Genomic DNA, 19599 nt, shown 5'->3' with positions numbered 1-19599 from the left:
GCTTCCACTAAGGTGACTTATCAAACATTTCTGGTTACAAACAAATAAACTGAATAACCTAAAGCACTCAATTAATGCATAATTAAATTTTTGACTTATATTGGACTTTTATTTAAAATTAGTTTTGATCATTTGGTTATGGTTGCAGGAAGGCAATGATGATAAACATTCTGAGCCTTCAGCTAACATTTCAGGGAAAGCTTTGACACTTTGGGCACTGGAAATAGAGAGTTAACATAAATGTTTAGCAATGTTCCTGCCTGACAGGCTATAATTACTACTGTCAGATTAGAAAGCAGTAGTGATATTCCTGTGTATATCCAGGAGAATGTTGAGGGATGCTGTAAACACAGGTTGTCAATTCATATTCAGTTCCCTAAGTTCAGACAGAGAACGTCCCTACACCAAGTACGTTCTTTTCCTTGTAATTGGCTAATCTGAAAACAAGCAATTGAACACTATCAAGTAATTGCTTAGCAACCAGTTGTTTGAGTTTAACTTGTTTTTCTTCATACCAATGCAAATACAGCTTACATATCCTTTGAATGAATACTTTTTAGGAGTTGATTTAATTTCTAATCAAACTCCAGAGAGACCTTTGAACTGCAGAAAATTTAGAAGTATAGAATTACCTTGTTTTTTTCTGGGGCCAATTAACTAGACAGATTCTTTACATTGAACTTGAAGTTTTATAGCTTGTGTGCTTAAGATGAAGTTTCATTTACTTTTTCAACAGTTGGAAATCTATCTCTTTGTACAACAGAAACCAAGCATAAACCTCTGGCATATTAAGTTAAATAGAGTCCCCAAACACTGATGTTAAGAATATCCCAGTATCACCCTTCTCCCTTTCATAAGCCATGAAAGGAGGTAAAAGGAAGCATGCCAAGTTGTTTCTCAACTCTAGTATTTAATTAAGGATCACCCAGGCACTTCTGAAATCCTCTAGCTTCTATGTTAAGAGCAAAAGTAAAGAGAACATAGAATGGAAACTATGAAACCAACACTGCCAGACCAAGTTATCCAGGATCATTTAACAATTCCCACACAAGCTTTAGTGACTCTGTAAAATTCTGAAAATCAGCAAGAACCTCCATCACAGTCCTGATGATTATTTCTAAAGTAGTTCTCAAGGACACCAACACATGTTCATTGACTTTGTGTTTAGTGATACTTTCTACAATACCAATTTCAGTATACATCAGGCAAGTCCCTCACTATTGACCTCGTTGAGTTTTCTCCATTCAGGTTTTATGTCTCAGAGGACTGCCACTGGAAAGAAGGATCTCATCATAAGTTAACTATATAGTGCTACCACAAAGCAACAGGTGTAGAGCATGACTCATTTTGGGTGTCCTTACCTGAACAGAGCACATCATTCAATGTTAGTTTTTGATATACCAGAGGATGCTATATGCTATCAAACACATTCTCTCTTCTCTGTCCCCCCATCTCAGGTCAAGAAATGAATGCCCTTCTTTGTCACTGCTATGGAGAACCAGTCTGCCTCAAAAATCAAGGAAGAGTAACCCATGAAAACTGGAGGGTTGGGCTTTTATAAAAAGGCCCAAATGAGATGATATCCTATTGCTTACAGCTGAGAAGCAGGTCAGTCAGGTTCTTGGCTGCTCTATTACACAAGCAAGATACTGCCGCCCGGCCCGCCCCACCTAATTTTGTTTCTCTGGCGTTGGTCTGTGTCCTGCTCAGTGAGACACTGTCACACTTAACCCACCTGCTCTATCATGCTCTGAGGATTTATTCCAGCCAGGAAAACTGTGATATTTCAGCAAACACCTGTTAGGTCTGAAGGTAAGTGTGGTTGGGGTTTCTCTCTCCCTCTCCTCTCACTCTCTCACTCCTCACTGTCTCTCTCTCTCTCTCTCTCTCTCTCTCTCTCTCTCTCTCCTCTGTCATCTATCTCTTGCTGTCTCTCATTTCTTTACTAAAAAGTCACACTGGCATCAAACTTTGACAGAACAGTCAGGCAAGTTGCTACAGAGACTCTGGTAAAATTTGTTTCTTTAGTTAATTACCTTCTAAGTGGACATTTGCAATGTTAAATGAGTTAACTTTAAGGAGTCCTGCCAGAGCTACTAGATGATAAAACCAGCACTAGAATTAAGTGAAAGCCATATTTATTTAAAGTGTATGTCTAGGTCAGGGGAAAGGTAGCAACATGTTTAATGTAGAAATGGGGTAGTAGACACAGCACTTAGCTTTAAATTATGTACTTAGGTTTACAGTTTCTTGTTTTAGGTATTAGAATACGATTTTTTTTAAATTATCATGTACATTGAAGTCTAAGTTTCTATAAACTGTTTGAAATGACTTTCTTAGTTAAAAATTAAATTTTAATTCAAATTAAAATTAATCTACAGTGTATTATTTTATCTATTATGATAAGCACGCATGTCCAACATTCAATGGCAATTTAAAAGGGTAAGTTGGTTCCTACTGAAGACTTCTTCCTATAGAATGAAGAGGTAGACAGACTTTCTTAAAGTCATTTTCAGTTTGTGTCTATTTGAGCTTCCTTTTATGAAAGGATAATTTCCCATTGACCTACTTTCTATTTGATTCATAGAGGCTGTTTCTACAGACAGTGGAATGTGATAGAAGGATAAAGCCTCATCCTTGGGAATTTGTATCCAGAACATTTCTTGTAGAGACACATTCTTTCTAAGAACCTACTTTTGAACAACAGCAAAGTTTATGACTGAGAACTCCCAAGCTAGGAGGCAGCATGGCATTCTCTTTATTTTCTTTAAATTTATATATGAGTCTTTTAATAGAAGGTTAGAAAAAAGTTTTGGAAAACAATAATTTTTAAAGAAAAAAATCCATGCTTTCATTTTCATTTTTCTTTTTTTATCAAATAAAATTGAAACTATGCATAAAGACTATCCTCAGATGCATCATCCCTCTGAACCTTCATGTTTCCTATGCTTTTTATTTATACAAGACACAGTTTTGGAAACATGGTTTCTTACACTCTCATTTAGCATGACTCATACAGAGAAGGCATACAATACTGACTCAGATTGGAAAGGCCAGTAAAATCCAATTATTCAAGTCTTGCCTGGAGAGTTAGCTACATTGCCAACAGAGCATTTTATGCCAAAAATAAATAAAAAAGCACACCTAAACTGGGTATACAACAGCAAATGATCAAAAGCAATTGGGTAAACAGTGGGAGAGGAGAGTCATTAGTTTTTCAATGCAGGAACGCCTTGTCCTAACATACCTTCGTCATACCTGGACTGACACTATTATTTAAAAGTCCTTCTTCTCACTGAGGAAACAATGAATACCATATTTTCTCGAGCATGAGTTGACAACCAGACATAACCAGGGTGCCTGCTTATTCTTAAGGCTTAGCATGAAATGGCTATGATTCAGTCACTAAAGGGAGGATGGGCAGAATAATGATTTTATACAATTAAGAGCAAGCAAGATTATGCACGCCAGGTAAGTCTGCTTCTGCAGTTAGGTTCTTTTCCCCTCACTATGTTCTCTAGCTCTCCACAGACAACTAGCAATGGGAAAACACATTGTGAGTGATAACACCAAGGAGAGGGTGAAATAACATTTATTCTCCATCTCGAAGAATGGCTCAGCAGCTAAGAACACTGACTGTTCTTGCAGAAGACCCAAGTTCGAATCCCAGCCCCACATGGCAGCTAATAATGGTCCATTACTCCAGTTCCAGGAGATCCAACAGCCTCTTCTGTCCTCCACAGGCATTGTACGACATGTGTGCACTTACCTACATAACACTCATACACATAAAATAAAAATAATAAGCAAAATTTTTAAAAACATTCTTTAAAAAAGTGAAGCTCATTTATCTTGAAAGTACATTCTAGTTTTTCAAGTTTGTGTTGATCACTCCCAAAGTCTTTAAATATTACAATAAAATTGCTACCCAACTGGGTGCAAGAAGAGGTAAAACATACAGGTGAAATCTTCTCCTTCTAAAATTTTCAACTTTCTCTTTAACATTTTCTTTGCACTCTGAGAACACCTGACTGATAGATGAACATGCATGCACTCAATCATGCCATTCATATCCCAGAGCAATTTCAGTTTAATATAACATATCTGTATGTGTATAACAGGTTGATGTACATATCTATATCTATGTAGACCGGCAGATATACAACATCACTTCAGTACTTGAAACCTAGAGATGTGAGAGAATGAAAGGAAAATGCGAGGATGAAAGCAGAACTTGACTCACTGTCTTCCGGAGTTTGTATAACCCTGATTCATTTTTACTATTCCCAAGGCACACTATTCAATTCAGAATGAGTCCAACTGAACCCAAGTCACTTTGTCCTTTCTTTTGTAAAATATCAGGGCTGAAGTTTTGAACACCTGATGGTTTAAGTGCTTGATCATTTCTGCTCCTTTAAGATGAAAAGTTCCTGGGAACAGGTGTTACATAGTTTTCATAGAAGCCAAGGAGGATAAACAAAGATCTCCTGACACAATGTCAGGATTATAGGAATAAATTAGTCTTCACAAATCCTTATCCATAGCTGTATTAATTCCTTAATTAAATTAGCCATATCTAATATTCAGACATAATATCTGTTCTTTGCTTCCTTCTTTAAAAAACAAACTTTTTTTCCAAGGAGATATGTTATAAGCAATAACAGTGCTTGGGCTCATTGGGTTAGTGATACCCTAGGTTTTCAGGTTACACTTAAAAGTGAGTAGAAGGAATGAGAGATACCTTTGGTGGTTGAATGTTACAGGCAAGGTGAAACGGGAACAATAAAACTCACTACTTGTGCTACAAGGATTCTCATTACAGGAAGGGAGTGAAAGCTCAAGACCAAGTTCCTCAGGTGACTCTGAAGAAAACTAGAACTAAGAGTCCTTACCCCCTCTAGTGGCCACATTTTTAGGATGAGAAAATAAGTAAAATGCCCAAATAGAGAGAATGTAAAGCAAAATGGCATAGTAATGATAAAAAGTGATGACCTCAGAGCAGTGGCAGCAGTTAATGAGGGATTGCTGTGTGTGCTATAAGCTGTTAGATTTAACTAAAAATATACTCCTGATATATACACAGTTCTTCCAAATTAAGCTGCATTTAAAATATGCTACATGAAGCATTTACTGAATGAAATATTGGTTAGTCTATAGATTCAAGGGACAATCACTTATGTTTTTTTCATGTGAATCCAACAAGATAAAGTATACAATGTTGTTTGGGTTTCTTACATGAAAATACATGTAAAGTCATTATATTTGAGAAACACTAATGTAGATAACCTCAAGAAAATGAGGTTATAAGCTACTCTGAGTTAATCAATAAATTTAGAGTCTATGTTAAAAAATTATTATGGGAAGGTCTAAAAAGTTACCAAGAACTAAGCTATATGATCCTTTGTAATTTTTGTTACATAGATGAGTGCAGTTTTCTCTCCATATCCACGTGCTGCATCCATGAATTTATCACAAATGCAAACACTTCTGTAATCTCAAAATACAGAGCATCACCAGCAGGCAGGTGCCCTTTAAGTGAACAGTGTCTTCTTGTTGGAAGTATCTGCTCTTGTCTTCTAACAGAGCTTTCTGCCCATTTTGAACTTTATATATGTGGGATTAACACAATGTGCTTTCATTTTAAAAATCTTTCCTCATGTTTCTTATAAGTAGCTACACTGTTTCAGAAAACCTTGATATATTAATTTTTACCCTATGACTAGCCAGGCATTTGTTGTGCAATCTGTTACTGGTAGATTTAAACCAGAGAATCATAAATAATGCACCTATGAATATTATTGCATACCTACCTGTCTTAATTTTAGGAAGACTTTTCTTAAGTGGTTAGAACAAGGATAGAATATGCTAAGTTTCACCATAACCTTTGGAATCCAAAGCTATGGACTGCTTCTGAAAGCTTTTGATGAAATCATGACATAGATTGTAATTCGGATATTTTTAATTTGTACTGTATGTGAGAAATCATTAGTTGAATGCTTGCTATATGAGAAATATTAAAATCCAAAGATAAATCACTAGGAGTGCTATACAAGCTTTTTAAATTCTAGTCGAAAATCAGCAGTGTGAGCAAGAGTAGTGAAAACTTCATGGGAAGCTCTGGAACCTTGCAAGCAACATAGGAGTAAATATTTGCAGTTGTACATCCTCCACTTTTCTATCTAAGATGAGATCTTTTAGTGAAAATTAAGGCCCAAACCCACAGGGCATCAAATTATTTCTCAGACTTTATTGTCTAAATTTTTGCTTGTTTAACACAGGTTCTCATGTCTCTGAGGCTCTACTTGAACTATGTAGCTAAAGATGACCTTGAACTTCTGATTTTTCTTTCTCTTCTTTAGTACTGGGATTTCAGGCATTTTCCACCTTACTAGGTTTATGTGATACAAGGTCCAAACCCAGGGCTTCCTGTATACAAGGCAAGCACTTTACCAACTGAGCTCCAGTCTAACAGTTTTTTAAATAATAATAATAATAATAAAGTTTTAAATACCAACTTTTAGCATCCTATATGGTTGCAGTTGGTAGACTTGGATTCAAGTGCTACCTCTTTCATTTATTGATTAATTTCCATTACTAGCCACTCTGGGTCTCAATTTCTTTATCTACAAAATGAATATAACATAATCTGTTCTTGTATCACAAGATCAATGCATCACTAGAGATACACTGTTATATTTGAATGGCATTAAAGGAAGGTTGGTATCTGTAAGTGCTTTCTTTAAGTCAGACAATATACTGAATTTTTCTACCTGCATCATCTGCTTTAGTCTCAGAACAATATCGGTTACTTTAATGATAATATGTTAACAACTTATAATGATGATGATTTTTACAGGTTGTGACAGAAGTTAGATAGTAACCTGCTCTAAATATTTTTCATTATTACCCTATTTATGAGTTGGGCACTTCAACACTAAGGCAAACTGGTGTACTTAGATTAGGAGGTTTTATATATATTTTATTGCCTAGTTTGGCCATCATCTACCCAGGTAAAATTTTTCACAGATAACTTCAATCATATTCATTTTTCCATAAATTAAAAAACATTATTTTTTATTTTATGTGTATGTATGAGTATATTGCCTGCACATGTGCAAGTGCACCCATGTCATACAAAGACCGTAGAGGTCAGAAGAGGGCATCTGATACCCTGGAACTGGAGTTATGGACTGTTTTTAGCTGCCATGTGGGTGCTAGGAACTGAACCTGGGTCCTTAGCAAGTGCAGCCAAGGCTCTTCAGCCCCCAAGCCCGCATTCTTCATTTAAGAAGAAGAGTGCAAGAATAAAGAATTTCTTAAAATCCCAGCACTTGGGAGGCAGGTAGATTTCTGTGAGTCTGAGACCTACCTGCTTTCCATATTAAATTGGGATCAAATAGGAAGATGGACACCATGAAGCAAGAAGTATTAGTAAAACATGGATGGTTTTAAATTCAAATTATTAAAAGTAAACAGAGTAACACTGTTTTTAAGGAAGCTCCTGACTGACTTCCTTTGTAGAACTGATACAAGGCACAATTACTTTATAATCATTTTCACTATTAACATTCAAAATAGCATTATTATAAAGAGTATGCTTTCCTAAATAGTATGAAGAAACCAGCCAGCTCTATAGTCCTATATTTACAGTATTAAAAATGTTTAATTATTAGCCTGTGCATATGCATAGATATATTAATAAATATATTTTTCAACTTGTCCCAAACTCAGTGATCTTTAAAATGGTAGTATCTAACTTGAAAAAGCTGTTTCCTGGCATTTCCCTACAATGGAGGAAGAAATATATAGAAAACAGAACTTAGTTCTAGCTAAAATTTGTAATCTACCTGAACACAACTTTTAGATTATGAAATGTATTAATTTCTCAACCATGTTACTCTAGAGTTTTATCCCCTTAGTCATGAAGAGCCACACTCTCAAAAATTCAAACGATTAATGCTTTCTTTCAGATTCCTCTTACTAAAACCAACAGCAAAGAAGGCTACCATGTTGACCTTAGCCAAAACTGTGTTCATTTCAACTCTGTTAATTTCATTACCATTTGGTAGCTATGAGAAGCAAAATCCTGGAAGAAATACAACTCAAAGCACTGAGGATGTTTTGAAAACAATAGGAAATAAATCTATTCCCTTGGAAAGTGAAGCAAATATAACTTCAGAAAATGAAGCCAGGAGTGCCTCCAATCACCCGGTGGCTGAAGCTCCTTTGGATCTATCCACAACCTCCGAAACAGTAAATTCCACCAACAACTTGCTAAGAGTTAACAATTCTGAGGGTCCAAGACCTACCTCCACATTTTCCACAGTCTCTCCCTTCCTTCATGGCTTTGTTTCTCGCTTACCTTTGAATTCATCTATAACAGATAAAAATCTTGGGCACATCTCAGCGCATCTGGATTCTACGTATTCTTTATCATCAGAAAATCATACTTGGGTTTTGGACAATGATACCTTGAAAATTCCTGACATTTCTAGTTCTGTCACAAACCATGCTCCAGGATCAACTACCACACCTGTGACCCCTTTGACAGTGGAACCTACTGGATTGCTTACCACGAACAGTGACAACTTTGCCGGATTTACCCCTTATCAAGAAAATACAACCTTACAACCCACCTTAATATTCACCAATAATTCAAAACTCTTTCCAAATACATCAGACACTCAAAAAGGTAAATATAAGTGGATTTAACTTTCCTCTTATATAAAGTTGAGTATCTAAATAATATAAATTAAATCTAAGAAATATGCCATTCTCTAAAAATAGAGGCAATTGCAATAATACAGTTAGTTCTTACAGTGGGAAATAAGCACTGGGCACTGTGAGGCGGTTTCAGGACTTAATTGAACACATGCTAGTTATTACCAGACAGGAGTGTGAGGAGACAGTGGGACAAGATGAGGAGCAAGTGAGGTAAAGGAAACGGGCATCTGAGGGAACAGGTAACATTTTTCACTGAGTCTTAAAAGACAGATCAGACGTTCTCATCCTTTTATGAATATGATGAAAATTAATTTAAAAATGTATACATGTGAGTTTGAAAAACTGGCCAAAATTATTGAAATTATAAATTATGTAGACACTACATAGTAATTACAAGACAATAATAAAGCATTGATATTGCACACATTATTTAGAGAAACTCAACACAAGGAAATCCTCTGAATTTTTGGTTTAATATCTGATGAAAATCATATAAACAGAATTTGTTGGATCACAATATCATTTAGTATATGGGAATTCATATGTTTTGTTTAGTATATGGGAATTCATATGTTTGCCAAATGTTAAAACAAAAAATATGTAAATATATCTTTGGCTACATAATTGATTCAGCATGCCTTCCTTCCTTTAGGTCTAGCCTTAGGCTTATATGCTTGAAGTCACCTTATTGTTTTTAATAAAATCATTTTACCTATGAACTTATTGCCTTCTTATAAACTTTCTTAGAATTATATTATAAATATTAGATATACATAATCATATACACAAATAGATGCTTGTAAACTGTTGTTACTAGATGAGTAGTCTAGATTCTCAAGTCTAGGCTTTATAGTAACATTACAACTATTATAAAATGTATGTAAAGTAATTTCCTTTAGTTACAATCTTCGCACACCTGGTCACTCATGTATACTGTTGTATCCAGTAAAAAGAAATTTGAAAAAAAATCCTCCTCCTCTCTCTCTCTCTCTCTGGCATATTGAACATTGATTACTACCATAGCTCTTCTTTCTTAAAAATATTTAGTTAAATATGCTTCATTTTATACTAGCAACAATTTTACTGTTGTTGCTAGTTGTTTTATATATAGATGTAGATTTGTTTTCTGCATTTGTTTTTCGAGACAAGGTTTCCATGTATCTCCAGCTGGCTTGGAACTCGCTATATAGATCAGGCTGGTCTTGATCTCACAGACATCCATCTGCTTTAGCCTCCTAAGTGCTGGGATTAAAGGAGCTCACCTTAGATATTTTAAAAGGCTCTTCATCATGAATAAGATTGGGATGTTCTGTGTGATATACATACACACAAAAAAACAAATTTTAAAAATGAGTTATATTTGAGGAGGAAGCATAAAATTTATGTCATGTTAATTGGTAGAGGTGATAAACATTACCATTGAAATCTACCCAATGACTTTATATACATACACAAGTGCCAAGGATCCAAGTGCAACCGACCATGACTAGTAATAATCAAATACATACAGATTAGAGACACATGCGCCAACATCTAAGTGTTATTAGCAAACACAATGAGTCTTTCTGTAAGAAACAGTATATTTAGAAAATGAAATTTGACTGTCTTGCCTTTGCTTCTGATTGCTTTGTTTGGCTAAGGAACATCACATGTCAGGTTATACTGTTTTGCCTTATAGTGCCCTTTTCTTATTCTTACTGATTTTTAAAATCTTCGATTATTTGTACAAAGTTGGAGTTCATTTCGCCGTTAAACATCCTCAGAGATTCAGGGTTTAGGAAAGACTTAATGAATATAGTATGAGACATTGAAATCAGAGCTTAATGTTGAATAATCACAGCATTTCAGTATTGCTGGTGATAACAACAAACAGGACAATTGAAGCTGGGACTTAGAAATATCTCAATGCAAGTGAAAATGTAGGTGTGTGATTTCATAATGAAGTTGCTCACGTTGTGCTGCTAAAGACCTAAATGGTGAGTGGCAGATAATTTACACACACTTTCCCTGTAACATACCAGTGCACAGTCACCATTATATAATTTAAAATATTAAATCTGCTAGATCCTCTTTTGTATATAGAAAATCTATATGTGTTTATTTTGTGCTTTGAATAATTATTTTCTACTTCTTACCTGTACCTTTTGTCTTGTCTTCTAGAGAATAAAAGCACAGGAATAGTATTCGGGGCCATTTTAGGGGCTATTCTGGGTGTTTCCCTGCTTAGCCTTGTTGGCTACTTGTTGTGTGGAAAAAGGAAAACAGATTCCTTTTCCCATCGGCGACTGTATGATGACAGAAATGAACCAGGTAAAAACTCCGTTAAGAGTCTGACTTGGATACAGTGGTGTGAACCGAGAACTCACTGTCTAGAAGGGATTCAGGAAACATTTGGACGATATTTACATTATGTATCTGTGAAATATAAAGATGATTTGGATTCGTTGCTGACTGTATCAACTATTAAATAGTAATCAACTATTCATACATAGGTTATAAATTTGGAAGATTATGGTATGAAGTTCAGAAAATATGGTCAGTTTTATTTTTAGAACTCCCTACAATGTCATTATTTGCTATTGTAAGATTGCTTAGAGGTAACAATATGAAAAAAAAGATTTGTTGGAACTTGGAAGTCGTCCCAAGTGTATATACACACAGCTAGTCTTCATTAACCATACCTTAGTGGGATCAAGAGAAATATCTGAAGCTGCCTGTTTATAACATGAGGTCATGATACACCTTAATTCAAGAATTCTCCACTTGCATAACAGTTTTGTAAAGAGCCAAAGAGAAACGGGAAAATGGCTCAGCAGTTAAAAACACTTTCTGCCCTCTTATGTCACCCAGAGTTTGGATCTCCAAAACCCACATAAATGTTGGGTACATTAGCCTGCAATTCCAGTACTCACAAGGCAGGAACTGGCATTCCCCCCAAACAAGCTGACCAGTGAGATTAGTCTTATCACTGAGTTCTAGGTTCATTTGAAGGACCCTGCCTCAATGTACAATGTGGAGGGCCATTGAGGAATATTCCTAACAACAGCCTCAGGTCTTCACATGCATGTGCACACATGAGCACACATATATACATCACATCATATACAGGCATGCACATGAAATAAAGACAAAATGGCAACCATAGTATAGATAATGGAGAAATACAGATACGCTAAATAAAGCAATGAGTTTGATATATAGCAATATTCAAACAGAAATCACTTCAGATGCTAGGACTCCTCTTTCTTTTATGCACTAAGAGAAATCTTATCTTGTATACACCAGAAATCCATCAACATATCAAATATTTACCTGCCTCTGAATAGTCCAAGATGTGAAGTTCTGATGAGTTTAGTTCATGAATGATACATTACACGTATTCAAAATCAAATCCATTAACTGAAAGTTTAGCAGAATGCTGTTTGTGGGCTTCTACTAATCCATATGAGACAAAAAGTGTCACATTTCAAAGTTAAATGATGGACTTTCTGACAATAGTTTCTCTCTCTCTCTCTCTCTCTATATATATATAGTTTAACAATTCCCTAATTACTCTCTCTCTCTCTCTATATATATATATATTAAACTAAGAATCTTGTCTTGCATAAATATATTTTTAGAGAAAAATTTGATCTTTTAGTTTTATACAATATGAACAGCTGTGGCTGATGTTTAAAGGCATAATTCAGTCATGATAATCATGATACCTGTTGGATCCCTTCAAGACAACTTTTAGACACCTTTTTCTAAAGACTTAAAGTTCCTGGTAGGCTAGTTCATAGGCAGATAGCTTAAGGAATAGGCAGACAAGATAATACGTAGTGGAATTATTACATCACAAATCTAATCTAATTATCAATTAGTTACTGCTTACAGAACTTTTAAGATATCTAGTACATACCTAAGATTTCCCTGAAAATGAACAAGATTATTAAGAAAGTAATAAGCTTTGTTGAAAATAAAACTCTCTTGTATCATCTATCAGAATATATTAAGGGCATTATGATTGGATCTCAGAAGGAAGTGTAAGGTTTCATAAATAGTTTTCTTCTCTCTTTACTTTAACATATTTGCCCATTGAGGTACTGAGGAAATTGGTAAATAATGTTTTTTTTAATTGTTCTCACTTAACAATTTTTATAGCAGCAGTTAAAAATTATGTACATGTGGATTGGAGAGTTGGCTTAGAAGTTAAGAGCAGTGGCTGCTCTTTGCAGAAGATCTTGGTTTTGTTCCCAGCACTCACATGGCTGCTAACAACTGTCTGTAAAACCATTTCCAAAGGATCGGACGCCCTCTTTTGGCTTCCAAGGTTATTGCAAGCACAGGTGCACTTAGATAATGGCAAAAACTCATACACATAGAATTAAACAAATTTTAAAGATTGAAAAAAAGTGTTCTGAACATGGTAATAGAGCTCTCAAAAACCTCAGGATTCAAAAGTCAATAGTTATATAATTGTATTTCAAAATACAGGTTAATGGTCTGTTTTTGTTGAGATGTGTTTTACAATTCCGTAATTTTGTGTTCATTGACAGTGGGATTTTAGAAGTACCACTGTTGTTATTCATAAAAATAAATGTAGTATACAAAAATACCTACTTATTTAATATTTCAAAAGCAATGTCTGAGATGCCCATATAAAAGGTGTATCTTTTCAATTACCTAAAAAAATTCTTATAATCTGATAATGAAATCAGGTGACTGAACATCATTTTAGAGAACGGCAGTAAAGCAATTCTGCTGATTTTGTTATTTTTTTTTTTTTCAGTTCTACGATTAGATAATGCACCAGAACCTTATGATGTCAATTTTGGAAATTCTAGTTACTACAACTCAGCTGTGAGTGATGCATCCATGCCAGAAGGTGGAGAAAATGTTCATGATGACATTCCAATGGATGATATACCACCGCTTCGCACCGCAATATAAAACTAACAGATGACTGCAGAGGGTGCACGTTCATCTACAGCCTGATTTTGAAGACACTCATCTTCCCATTGGCTCTCAGCTTGCTGTGCACCTTGAGCAAGTTGAACTGCAGCCACAGGAGACATGGAGCAGAAATAGAGGGTGGGGAGCCATCGTCCAAAGGCTTTCCTTTTTTACAGTCTTCAGCTGGGCTGAAGCACGTATTACATAACCATAATTTGTATTTTGGTTTATTTTTCTAGGAAGTCTTTGTGGAATCAGGAAATCTAATATACATCACCATGGTAGCACTGCCTGATCATAATCAAATCTTTTTTTCACTAAAAACTGAGAATCAAAATTACATCCTTCCCCCCACCATTTTTTAAAAAATAAAACCGGTGATGTTGATCCTTTACTCCTCTGCCTGTAGTCCTGGAACAAAAAACAAGATGAGCCTTTTCTTGGGGCTAATTCGGATGCTTTTTTAAAATATTTTTTTTGCCTTAAAGCCAGAATGATGATGTGGCCGAGTTTCTGGTGAGAAATTAAGGCAGTAAGTTTGAGAGCCTTTCCTCTACTGCATCCCCCCTTCCACATCTGCTGCATGGTCAGCCCCTTTCGTTGGCACGTTGACAATGGATGCATTCAGCAGGGCCATAGTGAGAAAACTGAATCTAGCCAAGAAATCGATAGCTTCCCTGAAAGTCCTCAGAGTTCTAAGCAATTCTAACTTTTTTGCTTATATCACATTTCAACCACTTAGATGTCTTAAAAACTCAATATGAAACACGGTGAAAGGCCAAAGAACATCTTCATGCATAAGCTGTATGGTTTTTAACTTGTTAGATATGAATAGAATTTACCCTGTATTAGACATTATTGTTCAGCCATACATGAAATAAAACTTCCTATCTATAACTTTAGGAAGGACAGGACAGAACTATGAATGGATTTATCTGGCAAACTCATCGACCCTTTTACTAGTAATAATAAAAGAGACTTAATTGTGGTTTTAGTGCATTTTTTTTTCTCTTTAACAACTGAATTTAACAGGAACAAGGCACTTTTTTCTTACTGGAAGGTTTAGGCCTTAGAGAATTAATAAAAATTAAAATTATCAAAGAAATTAATGTAAAAGCACACACAGTTTAGAGGTTTTATTGTCGAATCACTACATTGTGTGTGTGTGTGTGTGTGTGTGTGTGTGTGTGTGTGTAACACAGTGATAGAAAGTCAGAACAGAAAAGGAATAATGAAAGAAAATACTTACCCCATATTGCCATAAAAATAGCAAAGAAGACTGTCCCTCCATTATCAAACAAATATGTTACCTTAATAGAAAAAAAGTAAAAACATTAGTCATAGTAATGAATATATTAAAGTAGAAGCTATTATTTGCATTTAGGTAGGGTGATTTCCCCCTAAATGATACCACAGTATTTTGTGGTTTGTTAATCTATTAGCATGAGATCCTTTCAAGGATCCTACAATTGCTTTGTGTGATTTTCTCATGGGAAGAGATAAGGGAACAACAGGTTTTTCTTCTCTCTTCCCTCTCATCCCTGTTGTACCTGTTTCATTTTGACTTTGAAGTGTTTCCAGATATCTAAGGAAATGATTTGGAGATACAGTCAAACACACTACTGTATGAAATGTAAGAAGTTAGTTTAAGGTAAAGCACAATAAGTTTCATTTCTTGTAGAAAAGGTTCCCAGAATGGGGAAGATGTAAAATGCAGAAATATCAAGCTTTTTCAATGGAAAGGCATTGTAGTGCTATTCTTAATACTTCGCATCTTCGAGACTGTGCCATGGATCTGGTAATGATTTATATGATGTAATAAGTCTCATCTTAATCTGTTTTAAGAGTTTCATAAATCATTGAACATATTTTAATCAGCTCTTACCTGAAGATTGGTAAATAATATAGTTACAAGATGTTATTGAGCATATTTTTCAAGATTGCAAATATTGATTTTAATAAAATTCAAATTTAATAAAATCCAATTTGCAACTACTTTTTATTAGCATAAAACTCTCCCTACAAATTTTTCAAAATAAACCTGTATGTTTATGACAGCAAGATCATAAATATTAGGCATATACATAAATCCAACAGAAATGACAGTAGCTTTCTCAATATCCATGGGTGATATACTGCAAGAACTGCAGGAGGCGCACAGACCTGTAGACAGCACAGATCACTGTGTCTGAAAGTTTAACGTGTAAATCTGGTCAAGTAAGAGATTAACAGCACTACTAATAATAGAGTGGAACAAATATGACAACATGCTTTGAATCACCTGTGAATATGAACTCCCAATCAATCTTATTGTGTTACATATGATAATGTGTGATGATAGTGTGCACCACCAGGTGAAGTGAGGTGAATAAAGTAGGCATTGCAAGGTTTCATTAGGCTACTGGACAAAAGTTATTTGACCACAAGTACTATCTCTGAATATATAGCTGATATTTGTGGCTGCTTCCAAACATGACTAATATATGGGTAGGATGCCTAACATGTATACACAAAGAGATGATTTTTGTGCCACATGGGATAGAATGGACTGTAATGTAAAACTTACGAATTACTTATCCATGGAATTTTTTATTTAGTATGGGTAAATGAGACCACAAGAAAATGAAACTCACAATAAGGAGGGATATTACGTAGAGAAAATGGGAGCACCACCCCCCAATAGTATAAAGCCAATTATGTATTAAAAGTCATTATCATAAGGAAAGTTGTAGATTGGTGTTTGCTCAGTCTGTAGTCAAAAGGCTCCTCAATGAGGACATTAAAGTGATACGAACATGTATTTTAACTGTAATATTTAGAAGACATTGTAAAGCAATACAGAGGTGTGTAGCTCCATGGAAGAGAGCTTGTTTAGCATGCACAGGCATTGGGTCTGATCCCCAGCATAGCACAGAAAGAAACAACAGAGCAGTGAATCTTTCAACATTTTGTATATAAATACAAAATATCCTTTATGCATCTCAGATTTTATTTCAGTTAAGTTTGAAGATTCCTAAAAAATGTTATCTGTTGCTTTTCAGAATATTCATTATGGCCAGGAGAGAGAAGCATCACAGATAATTCCCCTACAGAGTTGATAAAATTTAACTCAGCAGGAGAATCCAACTTCTTTGTTTCCAGATCTGTCCCACAGAGAGGCCTGGGCGATCTGAACAGTAGAACAGCTGTTTGTTTTCCCATTAAACAGACCTAGTACAGGAAACAGTCTCTCAGAGTGTTAAGAGTAGAGATTTTACATGTGAGGACTTAAAGGTCATCAAGAAATAATAGTTCTCCCCTGCTTCAGAAACATCCACACTTTAAAAAAGGTGGCAACCATAAAAAGTCATAGTTAATAAATACCGTGCTACATAGACACAATCTTTCATAGTTTTTGAAGTATTTTCTTTTAAAATGATATTCATTATCTTTTAAAAAGTTAATTTTCAAATCTTTCAGGCATTTTTATCTCAAATTGATACACTAACAAATTCAAAAATGCAAATTTCAATTTCAGTGAGGCCGTATAATATTAATATAATGTAGATCATATACATGTAATGGGAGATAAAGCTAAAATGGGAGCTAGGGAAGACTTCAAATTTGCCCTGAACAGGAGTGTGACAAGTTAAAAATCACTTTGTTAGAATTGCCAATATATTTACATATAAGAAGCATCCTGATATTGAGCATCACAGAGATAACCAACTAGAAAGCTGTGACTATTGCCTAGTTACTAGTTCCTTTACAGTGCTGATATAGGAGCAGAGCCACTGAACTGAAGTGCAGGGTGGAAAAGAAGGGGGATTTAAATGTACTCTGGTTAGCTCAAGGTTAGATGCTAATTGCAAGAGCGTAATATAAGAATTGAATTCTGTCTAGCAGGACAAGAACATGTACTATATTGAAGAAATCTCCAGAAGAAATTTTCACAAAATATCTCAAGATGCATACCAAACTTTTCTAAAAGCAAAAGGAGGATTGTGATACCTAGAAATACATATTTGACATTGTTGGTGTGGCAGTGTAAGAAAGGGAAACAACTGAGTAGCACAGCATGAATTCTCTATGATCTTTGATATGTGATTTAGCTTTGAAAGATGAATACATCTATAAATTAATGAATGTGGGTCTTGGTTAAGGATACACTTCTCATGAGATAGAAAACTTAAGCCTATTTCCCCTTTACTGCAGGCACTGGATATCCTCTAACATTGCTTGGAGTATCACAACTCTCCAGTACAGGTTCAATTCATAAAGGACCTGCTAGAACAGAGATCTTCTGGGCAGACCCAATCCTGCATGCCATGCTATTCCGAAGTGTATGTGGAAAGGTATTGAAATTTAGTCTGGGATTCAGTTCCATCTCACTTCTGAATCCTTAACTCTTGGGAAGAACAGAAAGTGCATAATCCTATATCAAATATAGAAATTTTGCTTCGTATACACACACACACACACACAAACACACACACACACACACACACAGTTTTAAAGCATGCCCCTCAGAACCTTAACATTCCATTGCACCAGTTAACATGTAGATTTCTATGCCTTATCTTTGGTTAATTTGATTCTAAATTCTAAATTTCAGGATATGAGGATCAGCCATCAGCTTTTTAAATAAATTATCTCTGTGATTCTGATGGATGTTCTGATACAGACTCTTTCTTGAAGATTCTTATAGAAAAAATAAACAAGTTCTTTCCTATTTTTGCTGTACTTCTATAACCAACCTATAATCTGAGTCATATACTAGGTATTAAATTGATTTGCTAAACAAAAAAAACTTAATAACCCTAAGATACAACTATGAATGAGATTAACATAAAGGGTTAGATTGGTTTTAGGACTACATAAAAATTCCAGTATTGAGCTATTTATCTTCAGGAACAATCCTAGCAATCACAAGATTTAATAGTATCGTGTCAGTGCTTTTAAACTGATATATAACTATTAGTAAATTACCTTATTAAAATATTTTAATTCATATATTTTAAATTATTAAAACTAATCATCTAAAGAAATGTTGATCTGCATAAATACAATTTTTATCACGTGATGAGACCAAATTTTTTGATACACACACATCTTTCAAATTATAAAGGGAAAACACACACATGCACTTTTCAATAAAATATGGTAGGATTAATTTCCTCTTCCTAGTATAAGGAAGTGAAGGTTCCATAAGGAACTGAACTGATACCTTGCTATGTCTTGTGGCTAAGTGATAAGAATCTAGACTGCTTGGCATATAGAAAGAGTTCATTTTCTTCCAACATAAGAAGGCTCATCATGACTTTTTAGGTGTAAAACAGCAGCATTTTGTTTAGCCAGAGAAATGCAGGACATTAAATATTTCATACAGGTTTGACTTGTTTTTTGTGTTGTTGCAAAAGGCAGTATTTCTCTTCCACATTTTCTTGTAAGAGTTTTCCAGAGAATTTTGAGTTATGTATCTGTTCTCATGCATGATCTTTCTATTAATATTGAATGTTTACTGCACATTTGAAAAACCATCTAGATTTAAAGGTTCTTGGACAGAAGACTCACTTTTTCATTCTGCCAGGTGTGGATGGTGGATATTTTTATCTTTTTGTTCATTTCTTGACAATGTTTCATCTAATTTTCCCAAGACAACCTACAAATAACCTGTATCTAGACTTTTGGGTTACTTTAAAACTACCATGTTTTGAAAATGTACATATAATAGAGTGATTATCTATCTATTATCTATCTATCATCTGTCTATCATCTATCTATCTATCTATCTATCATCTATCTATCATCCATCTATCTATCTATCTATCTATCTACCTATCTATCATCTATCATCCATCTATCTATCTATCTATCATCTGTCATCTATCTATCTATCTATCTATTCATCCATCTCTGTCAATCTATTCTAACCATCATCTATATTTCTATCTTATCATC

The 19599-nt window shown here is 34.8% G+C and overlaps 2 protein-coding genes across 4 annotated transcripts in view; one reads left to right on the top strand and one right to left on the bottom strand.

Moving 5' to 3' along the window:
• Ano3 (anoctamin 3) overlaps window positions 1–19599 on the bottom strand; it is a 279126-nt gene that overhangs the window by 68598 nt on the left and 190929 nt on the right. The window contains exon 14 of the mRNA XM_008841730.1: window positions 14909–14969. Coding sequence (XP_008839952.1) covers window positions 14909–14969 — 61 coding nt within the window. The remainder of the gene's footprint in view (window positions 1–14908; window positions 14970–19599) is intronic.
• Muc15 (mucin 15, cell surface associated) lies at window positions 8002–13656 on the top strand. 3 transcript variants are annotated; one of them, XM_008841714.1, is made up of 3 exons: window positions 8002–8692; window positions 10885–11034; window positions 13496–13656. In XM_008841714.1, exons 1-3 carry the CDS (start codon window positions 8008–8010, stop codon window positions 13654–13656), a joined length of 996 nt encoding a protein of 331 aa, XP_008839936.1. In that variant the 5' UTR covers window positions 8002–8007. The 3 variants fall into 3 exon arrangements, with proteins under 3 accessions (XP_008839936.1, XP_029423502.1, XP_008839935.1); XM_008841713.1 differs by having other exon boundaries at window positions 8008–8692; window positions 13551–13570; XM_029567642.1 differs by lacking the exon at window positions 10885–11034.

This window comes from Nannospalax galili, unplaced genomic scaffold (genome assembly GCF_000622305.1).
Source record: "Nannospalax galili isolate Female #2095 unplaced genomic scaffold, S.galili_v1.0 scaffold481, whole genome shotgun sequence".
NCBI lineage: Eukaryota > Metazoa > Chordata > Mammalia > Rodentia > Spalacidae > Nannospalax > Nannospalax galili.
Note: the sequence above shows the minus strand (reverse complement) of the source record. Positions and strands in the feature narration are given on the sequence as shown.